Below are 21,663 nucleotides of genomic sequence, written 5' to 3'. Positions count from 1 at the left end.
AATTCATCCATTTGCGACAACCTGGATGAATTTGGAGGACATCATGCTGCCTGAAATAAGTCAGGCAGCAAGGGATAGATACTGCATGATTCCACTTACATAAGGAATCTAAAATAGTCAAATTCATAGAAACAGTAGAATGGTGGCTACCCATCCTCTCTTTGCCCTTTAAACATTCCTAATCTAACCCACAAGGACTCTGGAGGCGGAAGCCAGCCTGACAGCCTACTAGTACTGTGGCTAACCAGACATAAATTTCAGACTGGAGGGCCACATATCTGGCTTCCTCACACCTGCCTTCCCATGCCTAGCACAGGGCTTCAAGCATAAGACTGCATCTTTAAAACAGACGAGGAGTGCAGACTGGCCGATGAGGGCTGCTCCAGAGAACACATTTGCCTTGACTCAATGTACCAAGATGGTATTTCTGGCAATCCAGTGGGTGGGTGAGAAAGCTGTTTAATAAAGGGTATGTTTCTGGCCAAAGTTCTCATAAATTATGTGAGCAATCACCAGCTCTGATTATGCTCATGGTCAGATGGAGACTGCAGCCCATTCCCTCTCAATTAAAAGTGCCAGAAGACATTTTCCCACCTAAAGTTATTTTAAAATACAGACATCAGGCTGTTGGGACTTGAGAGAGCTAGAGCTTACTGCTGAGATTCATGGCCTTGTTCTCAACAAAGCACAGGAAACCTCCGCACTGCGGCTAACGTTGCATTAGTCCATGCCCGCGCTGGGCTCCCAGGGGCATCTGCAGAATTTTGGATGCCAAGAACAACCACAGGATACCCAAGGGGATATACAATCTAAGCTTGTTGGAGTCCAATTTCTAACAGTGTCGGAAACTAATTTCTTCCAAGCCTTAACTGTCGGTCTATCACGACATAACCACGGCCAGTGTTGTGAATAAAACAGGCTGCCCTTGAACCTCTGCTTCAACTCTGTCTATGCCCAGCCTGCACTACGGGAGGGGTCCAGGGTTTCCCTGGTGAGTTTCCTTGAATTTTTGTGCAGTCCCCAGGCTGCCTGAGAAAGACAGGAGAGATAGGTAATGTCAGCACGAAATGGGGGATGGAAAAGCTAACAGCTTCCATTAACTGCAGAAGTCTTGCCCTGCCAGGGAAATCCCTAAGCCAGGGAGGATGGGTTGTGGACCCCAATGACACTTCAGCAATCCTGCAGGTGAGCTGCTGAGACTAACAGGAAGATGGACTTATGACGGAGCCCACCTGAGCCCCACCTGCTTTCTGTGTGCATCCGCTGTACAGAAGGGGCCCACGTTCCACGTTCACACGACTCTGGACAACTTCCCACCACGCGTACACTCACTGAGCACACACACTGCTCTGGCAAGGGCTGCTCTGGACTGAGGACAGGGCTGGAAAGGGTGAAAAACCTCTACTCCAGGAGCTTCTGCTTCACTGGGGAAGAGAAAACAAAAAATGACGAATTCTTCCATTGTGAGCATTGTAGGTATAGATGGTGGTCAGGGCAATAAACAAAACAGCCAGGGATCTGGACCATGAAGAATGCCAAAGGCTTTCTCCTTATTGAACTTGGTCAGGCTCCTCTCACCCCCTTTCCAAGGAGACCTCGCCCTTTGGCCCCATCCTTGCTGGGCCTGCAGAACCCACTTTTTGCAAGAATCCTGCTAAGGTCATTGAAAGAAAATCCCCCAGCCTTGACATTGGATCACCCTGGCCCGCCTGTAGCAAGAGTCCATCAGATTAGCAGTGTGGCTGGGGCCCCCTGACCCTTGACATCTCCTCCTCCTCGTTTTCCAACCACTGGCCCCCCCTCCCCAAAACTACTGTTTGCCCATAAATCCCCACTTGTCCTTGTGTTCAGAGATGAGCCCAATTGCTCTCCCTGTTGTGAGCCTGGACCCCTATCTCACTGGTCCTCAGGAAGATTTCCTTACTCTTTTAACAAGTATTAGCATAAGTTTTTCATTAACAAAAACCACAGGAAGAGGCATATTGTTTTTGATAAGGTGGGTGAGGCCTCTCTAACAGCCTAGGCCTGAAGGATGAGCGTGGGTGAAGGAGAGGAGCAGGTGCGAGGCTGGCTCTGGCCTGTCCCCAGACCTCACCTGCGGGGCCGTGTGATGGGGCCTAGGGGGTGGGAGCTGTTGAGGAGGTGGGCAGGGCCACATCCCACTCGCAGGCCTTGCTAGGAATATTCACAGATCCTTGGAAGGGAGAGCCAGGGAAGGTTTGTAAGGAGGGGCGTGTCATGCTCCAAGTGCCTCTCCAGAAGAAGGTGGTAGTTAACTTTTGCGTTTATATCTATTACCCACCTGAGGCCGAGCATACACCATGTGCTGGCCACACAGCAAATTCATGGTTTGTCTAAATTGTTAGCTCAAGACTCAGGAAGAGCTACCGAACATTGAAGTTTCCCGTGAGGAGCTAGAAGAGGACAGAGAATAAAGCTACAGCCTGAATTCGGAAGCTCTCTTTATTGAAGCAGTATCGCGGGCAGCTCGAGGGACCTGGACTTCATTACACAGTGCAGCTGTGCCCAGCTCTGTCCTCAGCATACTGCTATTTAAGAAGGATGCGACATCCCCAAGGAGTCGGAGAAAACAGTGCGTGGGCTTTAGAAAAGCTAAGCTATCCTGCCGGTGCAGAATCGCATTTTCAAAGCAGCCGTCCAGCGAGAGCAAAGCAGGGCTGAGTGCAAGGAAAGATCAGGACTCAGTTCCCTTATTTCTCACCCACCCACCTGCCCCTTACCCCCCACCTACTCATGGGCCGGCCATAGGGGGCAGAGCACACTGCGGGGGCTTGGTGGGGCTTCTCACATCCTAAGAATGCTTCCCCAAATGGTTAGACGATGATATGTCAGAGGACATCCAGATACCAAAACAGCACCTGAGAAGATGCTCAACGCCATTAGTTGGAGAAATGCAGATCAGAACCACACTGGACATGTCACTTCACACTCGCTATGGTGACTGTGATTTTAAAAAATGGAAAATAACAAGTGTGGGTGAGGATGTGGACAAGTTCAAAGCCTCACGCACTGCTAGTGGGAATCATATGCGGTGCAGCCGCTGCAGAAACCAGCTTGGTGGTCCCTTACAAAATTAAAGATAGAGGGGTGCCTGGGTGGTTCAGTCAGTTGAGCATCCAACCCTTGATCTCAGTTCAGGTCTTGATCTCAGGGTCGTGAGTTCAAGCCCCATGGTGGGCTCCATGCTGGGCATGGAGCCTACTTAAAAAAAAAAAAAAAAAAAAAAATATATATATATATATATATATAGAGAGAGAGAGAGAGAGAGAGAGAATTACCATGTGATCCAGAAATCCCATTCCTAAGTATATACCCAAAAGAATTAAAAACACACATGATCATAGCAGCGCCATTCACAGTAGCCAAAACGTAGAAACAACCCAATGGCCATCAATGGATGGATGGGTAAACGTGTGGCATGTCCATACAATGCCATCTTATTCATCTGTCAAAAGGACTAAAGTCCTTATATATGCTACGACATAGACGAGCCTCCAAAGCAAGATGCTGAGTGAAAGAAGCCAGTCATGAAAGACCACTTGTCCTATGAGATCCCACTTCTATGAAATATACAGAACAGGTAAAGCATCGAGACAAAAAGACCGGTGCCTGCCAGGAACTGGGGGCAGAAAGGGAGAATGGGATCTAACTGCTTCGTGGGCAGTTTTCTTTTGGGGTCATGAAAATGGTTTGGCACTGAATAGGCGTGCTGTTCCCACAGTGCTGTGAATATACCAAATGCCAGTGACTCATACACTTAAAGTAGTTAATGTTATGTGATGAGATTTTATGTCATTTTTTTTTTAAATTTACATTCAGCCAACACTTTCTGAAACAAAACCACTCCAGCTCAACCCCCTGTGACTCAGTTTTCAACATCTCTAGGTCAAAAGAGCTCCATTGTTCTGCGGCGGCTGACCCTCCATGTCCTTGGCCCAACCTTGCCCTCAAGCATGCCGCCACAGGGGTGGTCAGTGGGGGTGGAGACAGTAACACCCCGTGGGTTTCTCTTCTACCTTTGAGGAAGTGGATGTAGGCACAGTGTTCACATCAAGGATTCTCTGAGGCCCAAATACCGAAAGCATTAGTGTGATCTCAGGCACTGAATAAACTTGAATGTGGACCAATTAATATCTTTGACTCTAAGGAACAATGCCAACCCTTCTTACCTAACTGAGAGAGCTTTTTGAGGACCAAATGCAATGTTACAAGTGAATCAGTTCTGAATAGAGTCAAGCATGGTAAAAAGGTTTTGAATTTATTGTAATTCTATATACAATGTCTTCTTTTCCCCTTTAGGATGTGTGACTAGTGAAACATCCCTAGAAATCAAATATTCTGATTTACGTCAAATTGCCATACACACGAATTACAAATGCACTGGGAAAACACTCATAAATTACTGGAGAGTAATGGGATTCATCTCTGAATATCAAGAAGGCACTTTGTGGTAAGGATGTACATCACCAACCATCCAGCAGAAGATATGGGTAAAATCAACAGGGATTTGGAATTAACAGGATGCCAAATATTGATGTGCTTAGAGACACTTTGGTTTATAAGAAAAAACAAAGGCACAATGAATGAACCATATTCAACAGAAAGCTAACTTCTGGCCTAAGTGTGTATATTTTCAGGGACTTGGATAAGAGCCGCTGCCATGAACTACCTGTCCCTCTGGCTCTGAATCCTATTCTTCTCCTTTCTTTTTTTTTTTTTTTAAGATTTTGTTTATTTATTTGAGAGAGAGAATGAGATAGAGAGCACATGAGAGGGGGGAGGGTCCGAGGGAGAAGCAGCAGGGAGCCCAATGCGGGACTCGATCCCGGGACTCCAGGATCATGACCTGAGCCGAAGGCAGTCGCCTAACCAACTGAGCCACCCAGGCGCTCCTATTCTTCTCCTTTCATATAAACAAGAGAAAGATGATGGTACCTACGTGGAGAACACTCCAGGAGAGATTTCTTCAAGAAGACAAAAGTGATTCACTGCCAAGTGCATATGAATATATCGAGAGTAGATTTACATAATGGGGAGAGAATCTGGTGTTGAATTAGCGGTAAGTACCTACAGCAACAAGGAAAGAACGAGAAGGAAGAAGAAGAAGAGGAGGGGGGAGGGAGGGAGGAAGGAAGAAAGGGAAAGAAGGAAGCTATCCTCTACAGAAAGAAAAGAAACCTCACTATGCCACAAAGCCCAGCTCTAAATAGGCTTTGCACGGTCACAGTAATATCAGCACCAACATGTGAGTCAAGCCCAACGCAGCTTCCCCAAGGTAGCCACCGGGCACCTTCATGTTCGCAGAATAAAAGAATGAAAAGTAGTGGAGATACAGCAAAACTCCATTAAGGTGGAACTTGCCCTTAATTGCTTCCAATTATTGATCAAATACTCAGCAAGAAATATAACTTTAAAAGCTCCCAACCACCCGCAATAACTCAAACCATTAACAATGTGTTGCCAAGTGGAAAGCTTTTGAGCACCTGCTTTAATGAAAATAATTATAATTAGCAAACTGATTAGAGTCAAAAGCTGCTATTTGAAAGCAGTTTTTCTGAAGTAAGATGAGCATTCCCCCGGGGAATTATAATCATTATTAATTTGCTCAGACTTAAAGCCTTCCTAACACAGCTGATGCAGGGGGGTTGCTTATAGTGGGCACTGGATATTTTGCCTGCCCATGATCCATTTTCCATTTTTCTGATAAACAGTGAGTGGCCTTCTTGAGTACCATGTTTCCCCCATTCTGTGTCCCTTGCTCAGATGTGGCTGTCTCCACCTCTGCTCCAGGGGTGGACATGTACCCAGGCCTGGGCAAACCAAACACTCAGTTCCCTAGGCACTATGACACAGGACCCAACCCAGTTCCAATTCAGGGACATAATGTTGGAGTTCAGGGCAACGAAATCCTCATTCTGCTGAAATTGCTAACAATGAGAGAGCTAGCCCTAGCCTCAACCTACCACATTCTGTGCAGCGAGACAGCCCGAACCTACAAAAATAAAGTCTTCGAAGTAAAGGAAGACAGGAGGGAAACGGGGAGCGAGACACAGTGAATGGGTTAATTATGTGAGTTCCTGGATCTAGCCATGCCTGAATCTATCCCTGGAAGCTTCAGTTTAGTCATCCAATAGATTGCCGTTTTTAATTAAAGCAATTAAAGTTGGAGTTACTTATGAAAAAGAGTTCTAGCCAATACCACTCCTTTGCTTTCCCAAGAAAGTCAACCTTGACAATGGTACAGATGTAATTTCCAGTACAGCTCTGTGCAAGCTGAAACTAACTCCACATAAATAAGGAATAAATTGAATGTTTGATTATACCTCTTCCTAGGAAATGAATAGTCTTTATATCTTGCAGAGGGTACAACCAAGATCAGCAAAATGCCTGCAGAGACTTCCTGTCCAGGGCCACACAGCCAATTTATCTCTAAGTCAATAAAGAGCAGTGCCCAGCTTACCATTGAGAGCAGTGTTTCATGGAAAAGACACAAAGGAACAGAATATTGTCTCTTCCTTAGCTGTACAGTCACTTTGAGACTTCGGACATGCATCCTACCTCAAGGAGATCTGGTGATGCGGACCAGCAGCATAAGCTAGTGGGAGATGCCCTGTATTTGTTTCCAGAATTGCATTCTCTATTGGGCAATGTCTGATTGGGTCCAACATAAAGTACACCCACTGGACAGAGGTCTGTACTAGCTGCCCCCTCAGGTCCAGCCCAGGCATGTTTGTCATTGGCTTAGGTACCGATCCCATTACCTCACTCAAAGGTATGACAACGAAGAGCAGGAGCCATAGCAACTTTATACCAAGTTCACCCTTGGGGAGCTACTTCTCCAATAGAAGGTGTAGCCTTGCTCCCAGGGTCCCAGGCCACAGCTCCTCTACCACGCTCATGAGGTTCACAGAGCTTCCATATTTGATATGGCTACCCCTTCTCACCACAGACTTGACAGGTTCAGTGGCTCAAGTGACAGGATAGCTTATACCCTGGCCTGGACTCTCTGCCGAGCCCTCTGTTGAAACTAACAGCCTTCCCACTCACCCACTTCCTGGGGCAGGAATATTCCTCAGAGTGGTAATGTGCTGCTTCCGAAACCTGAAGAGGCATACCAAGTCCAGTGCCTCTTTCTCAGCAATAAGTGTGTCAAGGTTCAAAACTCTTCATTCACCTTACCGGAGAAATCCCATAAACTGCACTGATACGGCAGGGCCCCAAATATTCATGGGGTTTTATCTCTTATCTTCTGGCTCCCAGTGAGTTACTAGGGCATTTAGGGAAATTGCTACTTTCTGTTCATCAGATCCAATTAGCATTTTGTCACCAATATTATGGACCAGTATGGGGTTGTGTTGGGATGTTTAAGGTCTCTATGGACTCTATTATGACAAACAACTGAAAAGTCCACACAGCCATGGGGCAAAACAGAGAATGAGAACTGTTGTCCCCACTTCCTGAAGATATATTGATTTTTATGTTCCTTACTGATGACCCAAGAAGAAAGTATTTGGTTTCACCCCTAGGTATATACCCAAGAGAAACGAAAATATGTCTATGCAAAAACTTGTACAAAAGTGCTTATAACAACATGTTATTTATAATAACCAGAGCAGAACAACCCCAATGTCTAACCACTGATGAATGGATAAACCAGTGTGGTACATCCGTATAATGGAACACTATCTGGCCGTAAAAGAAATGGAGTACATTATAACAGGGATGAACCTCGAAAACGTGCTGAGTGCAAAGAAGCCCGTCACAAAGGAACACGTGGGCATGGTTCTGTTCATATGCCACCTCCAGAACAGAGAACCCTATAGAGACAGAAAGTAGAATAGTGGATTCTTAGGGCTTAATGGGGCTAAGGAGATGGAGGGCTAACAGGTCCAGGGTTATCTTTCTAAGAGGATGAAATGATCTAAAATTGACTGGGGTGATGGTTGCATACATCCGTGAGTGTACTAAAAATCATTGAATTCAACACTGTAAATGGGTAAGTTGTACAATGTGTGAATTATAGCTCAGTAAATCTAGTCAAAGAGAAGGGGGCAGAAGAAAACATCTGTAGGTCAACAACCACGTATCAAAAGCCAGAGGCTATGCTGGGCCCCTCCATGAAAGTCCCACGGCCAGCATGGCCACGGCGGTGGGGCTACCACCCAGTTAAGCTAAAGGCTGCCTACCACTACCTGCCATGCCTCTTGTCCTCCCAGGGACCAGGCAGGTGGATTAACCAGCAGGTGACTGGGACCACCATCCAGCATCCTTTGTTTTTGGTGGCGTTAATCACAGCAATTACTCTAAGAGTGAGCGGGTCTTAACAGCTCCCTCCTTGTCCCTTCCCACCATAAAGATCACAGATCAGGGAACCAACCATAGGGCTCTCTCAGGGGCGGAGTCCATCCACCCCAACTAGAGAGTCAGAAATAATACCATTCAGCTGCCATGTTATCATTGGAATTTGTGCCACGTATCGTCATTTCAGGGATTTCATTCCTGCTGCCTTCACAGTATATTTTGTTCTTCTCAGCAGAGCTCAAACAACAGGGTGCTAATGAGTGATGGCCAGGGAGGCAGTGTGTAGGACAGAGAATGTCATGGTTGCCTTCGACAGTGAGTATCTACAGGACACTCCTGGTGTGCTCTGACTCAGTTAAGTTCCATTACCAGGTAGTGATCAATGCATCCAACAAAAAGTAGCATGACTAGGGGTGCCTGGGTGGCACAGTCAGTTAAGCATCCGACTCGGTTTCAGCTCAGGTCATGATCTTAAGGTCATGTGATCAAGCCTGCATCAGGCTCCATGCTCAGCGGGGAGTCCACTTAAGGATTCTCTCTCCCTCTCTCTCTCCCTCTCCCTCACCGCCCCCACTCTCCTCTCTCTCTCTCTCTCTTTAAAATGAATAAACAAATCTCTTTTTTTAAAAAGTAGCATGATGGTATTCAAATTAATTTTCTTAAATCCCACCTATCTAAAACAGTAACAATCACCAAGATGTCAGCACATCCTGCCTACTATAAGGTTTACTTTATGGGTTTAGGTTTTTGCCTTTGGATTAAACTTACATTCACATGAAGTATACATTACTGGTAATAGAAGCACAATACTTTATTCCTTCTAGGGATGTTTGTGTCCAAGGAAAGGAAATTCTAAACTGGGGTGACTTCCCAAGGGATATGTTGACTGAACACAGAATGTAAAGCAATGGTGAGGGTGTGTTTGAACTTGGCATTCCTATCACACAAACTTCTACCTACTCTGCCTTCAGTGGTCACAAACCTTATGGCTAATTATTTGGTGCTGCATCTTTCTCTGTTGTGGGACACAGAATCCCACACCCAGAGAATCAAGAGAGAGGGAAAGAGGACCCAGGGAAAGGGTTTGTACAGTCCAGGGAAGGAAGCTGGGAAGGAGCCACATGTGTTTCCCACCCTCATCATGCCCACCTGACCCCATCCTCCAGGAGTACATGCTGAGGTAGAGTCAGGAGTGCAAGAGATTTATGGAGGTGCAGGGGAGGGAGGCTGCCCGCGGAAGGCAAACCACGGAGAGGAAGACAGATGGAGTATTATCTCCAATTGTGATGCAGATCTGATAAGTCTCTGCCAAGCCAGTGGGGGGCTTTGGAGCAAACACCTTGCCCATCAGAAGCACTGGACAGAAACCACGCTTGCCCTCACCATGTTCAGCAACACTTCTCACAGCCGGACACCGCGAGCCGACTGAGAACAAGTCTTTCTGGAAGCGAGGTCGTACTAGCAAGAGGGCACCTTCACAGCGGCTGCATGTACCCGAGGAACCTCCATCCACGTTCGGGAAACATCCTCTGAGGCTCCACTGGGCCTCTTCTGGGGGGAACTAAAAGGAGGGAAGAGACTGTGTCCTGTCACTGCAGTTGGCCTTGGGGTGCAATTCCCTTGAGGTGGGAATGCAAACTCAAGTACTCCTCTTCCTCCTTCACCATCATGTATCGATTCCCCTCCCCCTCAGCCACACCTCTGCTGCTCTTGGTGGCTCACCTGGTGCTGTGGTTTGAACTGTGTCCCCCAGAAAGATAGGTTGAGGTCCTTACTCCAGGCACCTGTGCATGTGGCCTTATTTAGAAACAGGTCCCTGCAGATGTCACTAGGTAAGATGAGCTTACACTAGGGTCGGGTGCACCCCGAGTCCGGCGTGACTGTTCTCATAAGAAGAGGAGACACACAGACACGGAGAAGTCCATGTGGAGACTGGGGCAGAGCCTGCAGGGAGGTGTGTACAACGCCATGATCGCTGGGACCCCCAGAAGCTGGAAGAGACAAGGACGGATTCTCCCTTTGAGCGTTCAAAGAAAACGTGGCCCTGATGACACCTTGATTTCCAACTCTGGCCACTGGCACAGTGAGAGAATTTCTGCTCTTTCAAGCCCCACACTCCGTAAGGCAGCACTAGGAACCTAACACACGGGGTATGACTCAAATGCTCATTTCCAAGGAAACTGAGCCCCTGGCAATCGCGCGGATTTTAGGCCCGGGTTGCCATTCTTGCCCACTCACGGTCACAGTGAGGCAAGGCAGTACCAAGAGGTGCCCACACAGATCACCGTGCTCCACACGTGTCTTCCCTGCCTGGTCTGTTGTGAGAGCAGCCCTGTCTCCTGCTGCTCAGGGCCATTCACCCTTCTCCTCTCCCAGCCTCCGGGCACAAGGAGTCCAAAGCCCAAGGGGACCCTTCCTAGGTTTCCCAGAAAGAGTCTACCCCTTTGGGGGCCAAGATCTCTACCATTGTAAAGGCCAGACTTGAGATGATGGGAAACAAAATGTCCCCCCTCAGGGCCATTTGCTAATGGCCAGGAAGACATCTATATATTTCCCCTCAGGCCACTCCTCCTTCCACGTAAGTGGATCACCAGGTAGACTCCACACTGCCCATTGGGAAGAGTTTCCCTGGCAACTGTCTTTCACGGCCACCCTCAAATGTGGCTATAATGCAGCTGCGTCCATTTTGGGCTTGCACCCAATACCAACCCATCAGAAAACCAAGTGCAGACCTTTTTCTCCTTCAGCTACTCATAGGAGACCCCCTCACATGGCCCTAGGTACTAGCCAATGGAGGAACTAGCACGCCACACTGGGTGGTCTGGGATTCCTGCTCATGCAGCTTTCTCACACCTCTGCTCCTGCTCAGGCTCGTCCCAGATGGAGCATCTCCAGCTGACAGTGAGTCACCGCCGGGTTTGTCTGCCCTTGGGACTTGGTAGGTCTCACTGAGCTCAGCTCATGCTAAGCAGTTCCTGGTACATAGCTACTTGGTACCGTGGTCAAGCATGCCACCTTCACCTCAGCCCAGAAGCACAGCAGGAACAGTCTGGGGGAGGGTTCCTAAGTCCCTTGCTCCCAAGCCCCTGCTGATGCTGACAGCAGAGAAGAGAATATCGACACAGACGCAGTTTGTTCAGGAGCCAGAGGAATTTTCCAGCACAGTTTAAGGAAGGTTATCCTGGGGAAGCATGAGGCTGTGCCATTTTCTGGCCCCACCCTGGGCTGCCGGAGTAAGGATCCCGCTTCCTGGAGAATGAGAGTAAGTAAGGTTCAGGAGACCTCTCATCCCCCTGCAGGTGGGCTCCTGATGGCCCAGCGCACCATCTTGCAGGTGCACGTGGTCATGTTCCAATCCCGGTGATGAATACACATGAGGCTCAGCCTGGGACCATCGCTAAACCAAAGAAGTGGCGTGTTCTCCATATGTGACATCTTGCTAAGGCTCGAAATGTGGGTGCCTCCTCCCCATCAAACTTCTTGCCCCTTTCTCTCCCTCAATAAGAAGTGTGCTCCCCTGGGTGTTAGGCACAAACAATGAATCATGCAACACTACATCAAAAACTAATGATGTAATGTATGGTGATTAACATAACAATAAAAAAATTTAACGTGAAAAAACAAAGAAGTGCGCTCCCCCCAACAAATACGATAGAAGCTTTTCGGGTCTTCTTTTTTAAAGCTTAACCTACTTTATTTCATTCAGGCTGTGCTTACTTTTAAAATAAGCACATTAGAAGAGCTCCCTGACATTCTGCATATTTTTTTAGACATTCAAGGCCTTTTCCCTTTGGGGAAAAACATCCAAAAAACAAATATTCTTCTTTCCTCCTAGCAATTTCTTCCGCAGCTGACAGCACCTCCCGAGACCACATCTCCTGCTGCGTGAAGTCCGTGGTGTGGGGTGTGGGGGGACCCCTCGCTGACATGGAGGAGGAGCCTCAAAAGCCTGGATATTTGTGGTTCTCTCCGAAGGGAGAAAACAAAATGGATTTTCAATGGTGGAGAAACATTTCTAAAGTGATTTTCACAGGTGATTTCTCTGGTTCTACGTTTCCAACTCTTCGGTGTGCAGCAGAATGATCTTGTCCAGTGTGGCAAGACGGGTACCCCTGAAGTCTCAGAGCGCCTGGCTGCATCGACTCAGTTATAGGTCATTTCTGGCCCGCACGTGGTGCTGTTATGAAATCTCAGGCATGGCCTTTGATTTAAACTGATTTCAGTAGCCGCTCAGGACCGTTCATCAAGTTCAATGTTCCTCAAAGTTTGGCCCAAGCATGACCTATGTCCGAATCATTTGGATTGTTTATTAAAAACCAGATTTTCTGGTTCTTACTCCAGACCTACTGAATCAGAATCTCTGAAAGTAGATCTGCCAGCATGCATATTTTAAGCAGGTTCTCTGTGTGACTCAAAAACACGGTAGAGTCCGAGGACCATTACTCTATAGAGCAATTACTCCTAGGCCACAGTGCCTCATTCTAGACTGAGCCAGATGCCCTTGTGGAGAGAGCAAAGAATATGGGGTTGGCCATAGCAGATAGGGAGTCAGAGCACTTGTTGGTTTGCTGGCCACACAAGAGGCTCTGTGCTCACCGCTACCTTCTCTTCTTCAGTCCTGGAAGCAGCCATTTATCCCAGAAGCCCTAGCTCCTTTCATGGGGAATGATATTCAGAAGCCAAATTTGGACTTGTGAGGTTTTGAGGAAATAGGGGGAAACCGAAACTCCTCTACAAAATTTCTCATCTAATGGACTCTGTTTGGAGAGAGCTTTCTGGACCATGGTGTGTTGGGAATTTGAGACTCTATGCAAAGGCCTTTGCAAGGCCAGTGGGAGAAGACCTTGCGGAGAAAGCTGGCATTCCAAGTCTTGACTAGAGGTTTTGGTGAGGCGGGTCTACCTTCCCCTTGATCAGGGAAAACAGCTGGAGGAAACAAAGGGGCTACTCTACTTTAAGGGGCCTCGCTTCTAAAGTCATAAATGCAATGAGAAACATATTCCCTGGGTGCATGTCTCTGTCTCAATCTTCAATTTCCCTCCGTCCCCAGGGTCAGATCGCCCTCAACAAATCCTCACCCCATCTCTCACCCCTTCCCCTCAAACGCCTGGTTTTAGTTTCCTGTACGACAAAGCGAAATCGTTTGTATCCGTTATTGAAAGCTAAATACAGGTTTCCATCTCCAGGGAAGAGAATGCATGGATCACCTTTCCCAGTTGAAACTGAGGTGCGGTGATCATCAGTGAGGTCTCACAGGGGGCCCCTGGATTTAATGGAAAATCCATTTTTTATCTGAGAGAGGAATGGCCTCAGCCATACATCATCTGGATTACCCATATCCCTGATGCAATACATGATCTATCTCTCATTCTCATTTCACTTACTGAGCGATGTATATATAAAAAGGGTTTGACATCGAAGGCCACATTGCCCAGGGAGCTTCCTCACTTTGATTGAATTTTGGATTAAAACATACCTCAGGGACTTAAGATTAAGCAGTCATTGCAAATTTAAAGAGTTTCTGATGTGGAACTGGAAATCAACTCTACCAGAATCGAGCATAGGTGTTCTTTGTATTGTATATAACAAGAAATAAGACAAAAGAAAGCCTAGCATGAAGCTCCTTTTAAATACGCTTTTGACAAAGGTTGGGCTCCATGGACCAATCCAATTTAGGATTTGCTCTAAATCTGCAGCAAGAGGGAGTGAAGTGAGAGCCGCTCGTGGGGGACAGGGACCAACCACAGGGGTGCAGCACTCATGCTTTTATAATCCCTGTGGAGGACCAGCCACAAGAGGTCCGCACAGGGTGGCTTGTGCTAACGGGGAGCTACCACCCCAATCCCATGCACTGTCTTAGCATGCGGGACATTGGGCACAGTCTCCTGCCCCGTCTCTTTCCTGGGTTCACAGAACACACACCCACCTGTACAATTCTGTCAATAGCACACCAAGCTCATGGCTGACATGACCAGAGACGGACTCATCTCCTCCTTCTGCCCAGTTAGCAGGGCATCAGTTCTTGGAACAGCAACAAACTGCAAAAAAGAATTCTAAGCAGCCTCGCCTTGTTGCCCCCATGCTCAGCACCTGTTCCTTAACATCCCCACCTGCTGTTTCAGAAGCGTTGAAAAATAAATAAATAAAACTGCTCACTGGCATTTACCAGGCTCACCAATGTAACCATCTACTCCCGGACTCTGTAATGGGAAAAAATGAAATACAGTATGATCTCCCCGTTTTTAGGAACGGAAACAAGAAAATCTAATTTTATCTCTACAAAGACATACCCCTGCTGCCCCTTTGACCTGGATTATCTACCGCAGAAACAGTCCTCGGACCAAAAAGAACAGCTCTGTGCAGCTCCAATAGCTCTCAATCCGCTTTGTATTTTATAAATGAGTAACTCAACTGAAAAGGCTATAGGAAGGCAACAGGATTTTTTTTTAATGACAGGAAACTAGCTAGTCTGAAAATAATTGTTAGATATTCTCCACCTTTCATGGTTTATAAACACCCTAATTTCAATCACATTTAATTTGGGGGGACGGCCCCTAAATCTCTCTCTACCTCTCTGTCCCTCTCTCCCTACACAAACACACACACACATACACTTAGTTTACAGAATTAAACCAAGTTTTGACTTAGAGGCTTTAATCTCACCTCAGAAATTACTGGTAGAATTGTGAAAGGCAGGGCTGTTGATATTTTAAGCTAGTCTTTGTAAGACTTCAAATAGCATCATGAAAAACACAATCCTTCACCCCTTTTTTCCAAATCCAGAGGGTTTTAAGCGTTCTTTTCCCATCGCTCTTAGGGGGGGCACATAGTGGAGAGATCGTGTGCTTTCCTGATTGTTAATACCATGTCTGATTCTATGCCAGGCTCTTAGAGGCGAATGCAGAACTCAAAGCTGTCCTTTCTTTTCCAGCCTTACATATGGCACAGAGAAGAAATGATTCGGAATATTTTAGGCATGAAGCACAAAAAAACAAATCTATTATGGGGTGATGGGCGTTAGAACAGTTTGGGCTATAAATGGAATAAAAGGGAACCCAAAGGGAACCAACAAGGAGGAAAGTCCTTGGCTTCACAATTAGTGCCTACAGGTGGGGCAGGCCTTGCAGGGGGTTAATCCGGCAGCTCAATGGTACCGTCAGTTTCTCCCTGCTGTTTACAAGGAAGAAGCTGGCTCCCCTCCTGCGCCTGCCCCCTCAGAATGGCTCTGAAGAGACCTTGGTAGCTACTAGTAGTTTCCCCACATGAGTGAGAAACCTCCTTTTCCAGAGGCCTCTAGAAGACCTCCTCATGTCCCACTGGCCAGAATTATGTCCTTTGTTCAACCAGTCATGGGCCAAGGAGGAGGAGAACAATCAGGTGTGGGTTAATCAGGGCCCATCCCTAGAGTGCGGGCGTCTACTTTCCCTGCAGAACTCAGACTACGAGATGAAGGGATAGAAACACTTGAACAAAATCTGAGTTCCTTTTAGGAAAAAAAAGGGGCAATCTTCGCCAGGGACCCATCGGCAAAGTCCATAACTGGTGCTGAGGCAGAAGTACCATTATGATGGAGGGGAACCCTTCAGAGCTCTGTATAAACAAATGGCTAAACCAGGTCCTGAGCCAAACGCTGCCATGGCCCAGGAGGGTAGCCAATGAACGAACGAGCTGAGCTACTATAGTAAGGAATGGTGGGGACTGTGGCCACCTGGGGTGTGCATGCCTCCCTGAGACATTCCTATATGATTAAACAAAGACATTCCCCACTGCCGCTTTGACCTGAATTACCTACTGGAGAAACAGGGTTTGGACCAGAAAGACCCACGCCTTCTCTTGGACGACCATGACCTGTCACCTCCCCCTTCTCATCCAAACCTGCACTGCCCCTGAATGTCCGGCTCCCCCAGAATCCTGTTCTTCCCCCTCCTTCTCCTCTGGGGTATGACGCAGACCCACACCCCACATACAGCTCAAATCCCATCCATCCACCATATGGCTTTACCCAGCAGACAGGCTATACATGAGCACAGAAACTAAAAGTCAAACTTCCAATAAATCTGTCTAAAAAATTATGAAATTAAGGGGGAAATGCTCATTTGAGATGTTCTTTTGGATGACATTTTGAACTATTTCTCATTTCTTAGGGCCCTGCCCCAGGTTATATTCAACTTCTTGAGCTTGACCTATTGAGTACAGTTGAATGAGCTAGACAGGCCTTATCTGTATGTGAATCTATACTTTGCCACTTACAAGATATATCACCTTGAGCAAGACACTGAAATTCATTCTATAGATGAAAAACCTGGGCTCAAAGATCAATACCCACCTCCAAGTGTTTTTGTGAAGACTCCGTGCCCTACCATCCATGATTTCAAGAATATGTCCTTCCATGGGGTATCAGGGTGGCTTAGTTGGTTAAGCGTCAGACTCTTGATTTCAGCTCAGGTCATGGCCCAAGGGTCATGAGATGGAGCCCCACGTCGGGCTCTGCGCTGGGTGCGGAGTCTGCTTAAGGTTCTCTTTCTCTCTCCCTGACCCTCTCCCTCTGCCCCTCCCCCTGCTCGTGCTCTCTCTCTCTAAAAACAAAACAAAGCAAAAAAAGAATATGTCCTTCCCCACCCAGGAGTTTTGTATGTGGACATAGGTGAGCCAAAAGTTTGGAATTGTTCTGTTTTTTTCTAAAGGGGTCTCTCCCAAGCCTCAAGACTCCCACCCCCTCGGTTTCTTTTGGACCCTCCATAGCACAAAGCCGGCGGGAACTCAGTCGATCCTTGCTGCACTGACACTTTCCCACCCTGGCTCACAGAACCCATGTCCACAGCTAACGCTGCTCCTGGACCTGGCCTGCCGCGGCTCCTGCAAGCAGACAGTTTAATTTGGGATTACGGGTTGCTGACTTTTTCCTTATCTGATTACTCGCTTGCACTTCCCTCGGGGCCCTAATATTTTACCTGTCTCAAATATTCAGAAAAGCCTCGGGTCTCTGTCATCGCCTTTCAACATTTTCATTTACTTCCATCAAATGGCAAAGTCGTGCTCTAGTGGCAACTGACATTCAAATGGCACATCCTGTTCCCTCAGGTCATTGGACATCCCTTGGCCCTGGGACCGGGTGAGGCAGGGACCATAGGTGAGGCAGGTGAGGGAAATGAAGCAGTGGGACAGATGAGGCAGTGTTGTGAGTTGACGCAGGTGAGGCAGGCATGACAGGTAAGGCAGAGAAGGCAGGGAAGGGGGGTGGGGCAGGTACAACAGGGGAGGTGGATGAGGCAGGGGGAGCAGGGGAGGTGGGCTAGGCATCTACGGCAGGGATGAAAGCAACGTGGATAGTGTGCCAGGACGCCAGCTGACAGGGGCAAGGTCATAGAGCATCCTGACTGTCATTGTCCTCGGCTCCTCCCCCGCTCAAGGACAGGCCAGCTGCCCCCCAAGCACCCTTTCTTCTCATAACCCCCCTACTTACAATGTCAACCCCCCATGGCAGCCACCCTCCCTATCTGAGTTAGTTTTCCTCCCTAGCACTTCCTGCTGACTGAGAACTCTAGTGCCTACTAAACCCCAAAGGCAGTCCCCAATCTCACACAGCTTCCACTCTGTTCCTGTCTCACTTATGAGGCACCACCACGTGCCAATTTGAAACTGTAGCCGCAACTACTTGTCCACCAGGCAAGCCGATGTCTTCTAGCCGAGTCCCAGAGCCCACCCACTGCTCCACCCTGACCCCTGAGAAACCGGAAACGTCAGTTAACTCACTCCACTGGCACTATTCTCAAAACTGGGGAGAGACTGAACACCCACCGCCCCGCTGTATGCACCTTCTGGGGCTGCCGCAGCAAAGCACCACACACCGGGAGGGTACAAACAGCAGAAACTGGTGTCTCACGGTCCCGAGGTGAGAAGTCCAAGATCCAGGGTGGACAGGACTGGCTCCTTCTGAGGCTGTGAGCAAGGCGCTTGCTGTCTCCCAGCCTCGGATGTTCTGAAGATCATTGGTGCTCCTTGGCTTGCACAAGCATCACCCCGCTCCCCACCTTCATCGCGCCAGGGAGTTCTCCCCATGTGTCTGTATCCAAATCCCCCTTCTTTATAATGACACTGATCTTAATGGATCTGCAATGACCCTATTTCCAAGTAAGGTCACATTCTGAGCTGCTGGGGGGGGGTGGGTTGTCAAGATATGAACTTGGGGGACACAATCTGATCCATAACACCAATAGAGGAGTTAGTCGTCGTTGACTCAAAGTCTCCTTGATGGGTTCAGCCAAGTCAGTGGACTCATTCAGAGACCTTCCCTTCTTTCTGGTCATTTTCTCAGCACTGTAGGATCACTAGGAGGATAAAGCTCACTGGTCTCAGGAGACCTGACATTACGGCTAGTTCTCTGCCTTCCCGCTTACCTGGCACCTTTCATATTGCAGCCAGTCCTGCATCTTCTCTCCCCAGCAATGCCCTTAGTTCTTGAAAACACAGATGTGTAACTGGGTGGGTTCGTGACATTCAGGAAGTCCTAGAAAACAAAATATATGTAACAAATGAGCATGTGGGCCATTTTGCTAAACCTAAAATCTGCAGGTGCTTTAACGTCACAGTGGGGGCGGGTGGCAGCAGGGCAGTGGATCTGGGCTGTGCGTGTAAGTGCCAAGCCCCTCAGAAAGGGACATCACCCCTGGGTCTGTGCATCTGAGCCCGCTAGGCAGCTGGGCCCATGTGCCTGAAGATTCTTGAAAGGAAACACAGGCTTGACTCCTTGGTCGGCTTGGCAAGAGCGACCCGCCGTGGAGGCCCTGGGCCAGACAGGTGCAGCTGCAGGAGGGGCTGGGGAGCCTGTGGCTCTCACTGAGCTCCTACTGGTTAGGCTTCAGGCACCTGGGGATGCTCTTTCCCAGCATGAGGCCATTCTTGGGTTTCCTTCTGAACCTGCTGCCCTGTTCACAGCTCCACAAACGGGGGGGCAGTCCCAACCATCTTGCAGGTGCTCCTCCATTGTGGCTGCTAAATATTCTTATCCAGTAATCACAGGGCAGTTAGACACATGGCAGCAGACTTCCTTCCCAGCCTTGAACTCAGCTACCGCTTGGCACGTGCCTGAGCACTGTGGCGCCACAAGCAGGACTGTCCGCAGACTGCCCTGGGGGCTGGCTCAGTCCCCTGAACAAGCGGGCTGAGATCCCCTTCCAGCAGGACGAGCTGACCCTCAGCTTCCCCCCTTGCTTCCCCGGCAGCAAGGACCTTGGACAGCCCTTTCCTTTGGGCGTCTCCTGTGAACACTGTCATTGACTCCAGCCTGCCTGAACCCCAAGAGGTCACTCTGTCCTGGAGCAACATGAGGTTGCTCCAGCACTGCCCAGTAGAAGGGAGAGCCCGAGGGTAGGGCCCCCTCTGGAATGCCGCTCCCAGCATGCACAGGGATGAGAGATGTGGGCCCGCACCCCTTCTCTCTGGCTAACCCTTGTCGGGCAGCTCCCCAGTGAACCCCGCTTGAGCTGCACCGCGTGATGCAGGACGCCCCCCAAACCCCACAGCACAGCTGTGCGCTGCATGGTCTCTACCTGCCTTCCACCAATGAACTTGAAGTTTCTTTAGGAAAGGAACTGAGTTCTACCATGCTTGACGCTCTTTGGGTTGACAAGAAATCTAAAGTATACATCCCGCATCCTGCCTCGGGTTCCCGCAAGAACAGAGCTCCCACCGCCCAAACTACTGTGATTACTACTGAGGGTCACAGAATAATAGACGATACGGGGACAGTTTCTAACCTAGTATTTGTTCTTATCTTTCAGCCCTGGATCCTCCCTGTCCCGCCTGATTATAGGGCAGGTGGTGAAGTACCCGTTTCATAAATAAGGACTCTGGAGCTGAAGGAGGATTTCCTTAAATTCACAGTTAGCAGTCCTGGCGGGGACTCAAACCCACGTCTTGTGACTTTGCACTACAGTTTCTTCCACTTTATATTCTGCTTTATCCCCTCATCTACAAATCCATAAACCATGACTTCACTGCTTCTTGCTTTAATCTCCCTTTATAAATCAAGAGTAAAGAGTCCAGGAAAAGCCCCGAATCACTTCAATTTCAGCCTGAATAAAATGCTTGGCCAGCACTCCCGTTTCAAATTCGCCGCACGCCCGCCACCTGAGAACCTGCCTCCCGTTACACTCAACAAGCCGACCATGTCATCGCTCTGCGGCTGCTACCCTCCAGAGGACAGGATGCCGCCACCCTGGGCAAGTAGAGCTATACTTCCATCTTCACCTTACATGTTGAAATAAGGGGCCGAGTGGTGCCAGTTGAACACAAAAATGACCTTTTAATTAAAATCTGAAATTCTATTTGGCTCTTATTTTTTTACATCTGGTACTAAAGTGACTCTTCCCTCCAGTTCTTGCGTAAGATGTTTTCCAAGAAGCCAACGTAAGCATGAAATTCTCTTTCCTAAGGTCAAGGGCCCAGATTCGCTGCCGCCTGGCAAATAGGCAGAAGGACACAGGCTTGAAGTGCAGGCGAGCAATGACGGATGGATGTGGTCTGTCTAGCTCACACTTACAGCAAAAACTTGGACAAATTAATGCCTAGTTTTAGTTTTTTTAACATGTTATTTATTTATTTGATAGAGAAGAGAGAGACACAGCAAGAGAGGGAACACAAGCAGGGGGAGTGGCAGAGGGAGAAGCAGGCTTCCTGCCGAGCAGGGAGCCCGATGCGGGGCTCGATCCCAGGACCCCGGGATTATGACCCGAGCTGAAGGCAGTCGCCCTGCCAGCTGAGCCACCCAGGTGCCCCTAATGCCTAGTTTTAAAGCAACATTAAAATTTCAGGTTTGAATAACTCCATGCGGGTGTGGAAAGAGAGCAAGTCATCCATTAGCAAGCTTCTAGTGCTCCAGAACGTTCTGCATTGATGGAGCTCCTTCTGGTTTTACATCATGACCCTGTCTCTGTCATTACCACAACCTTCTGCAGAAGGAGCAGCTGCAGTTAAGTCTTGAGATTCAGGATCAGTATCATATGCCGATGAGACACCTGCTAAACGGCCCGGTTCTGAGCCCCCCTACCTACTCTGCTCCCCAGGTGGATCCACTAGCCAAACAGCCTCCTCACCGCGGGGACCAGGCGCAGCACCTACTTAGCAGTGAGTGGCAGGTCCAGTCCCCCACCAGCCCGTGGAATTATTCAGACCAACCAAGCTCGCCTTCCTGTGGGAACCAGGGGCACCCCCCTCTTGTGTCACTGTGAAGTCTGTCTCTGCTGCCTCTGTTGTTCGCACTGTTTGCCGCAGTGTGGCCTGCAGGGTGCGGGGTGTCCTCCCAGCTGTGAGTCCACATAAGGAAAGGAAACCATAGGTGGC

The 21,663-nt window shown here is 48.5% G+C and overlaps 1 protein-coding gene across 2 annotated transcripts in view; it reads right to left on the bottom strand.

Annotated features, from left to right (window-relative positions):
* ACTR3B (actin related protein 3B) overlaps window positions 1-21,663 on the bottom strand; it is a 238,026-nt gene that overhangs the window by 24,312 nt on the left and 192,051 nt on the right. For both annotated transcript variants that reach the window (XM_073887523.1, XM_073887525.1), the window contains exon 11: window positions 18,720-18,829. In XM_073887523.1, the coding sequence (XP_073743624.1) occupies window positions 18,720-18,829 (110 nt within the window). The remainder of the gene's footprint in view (window positions 1-18,719; window positions 18,830-21,663) is intronic.

Source organism: Callorhinus ursinus, unplaced genomic scaffold (assembly GCF_003265705.2).
Source record: "Callorhinus ursinus isolate GAN/ISIS: 27379988/994484 unplaced genomic scaffold, GSC_fseal_2.0 scaffold80, whole genome shotgun sequence".
Classification (NCBI taxonomy): domain Eukaryota; kingdom Metazoa; phylum Chordata; class Mammalia; order Carnivora; family Otariidae; genus Callorhinus; species Callorhinus ursinus.
This window is presented reverse-complemented; position numbering and strand designations above follow the sequence as displayed.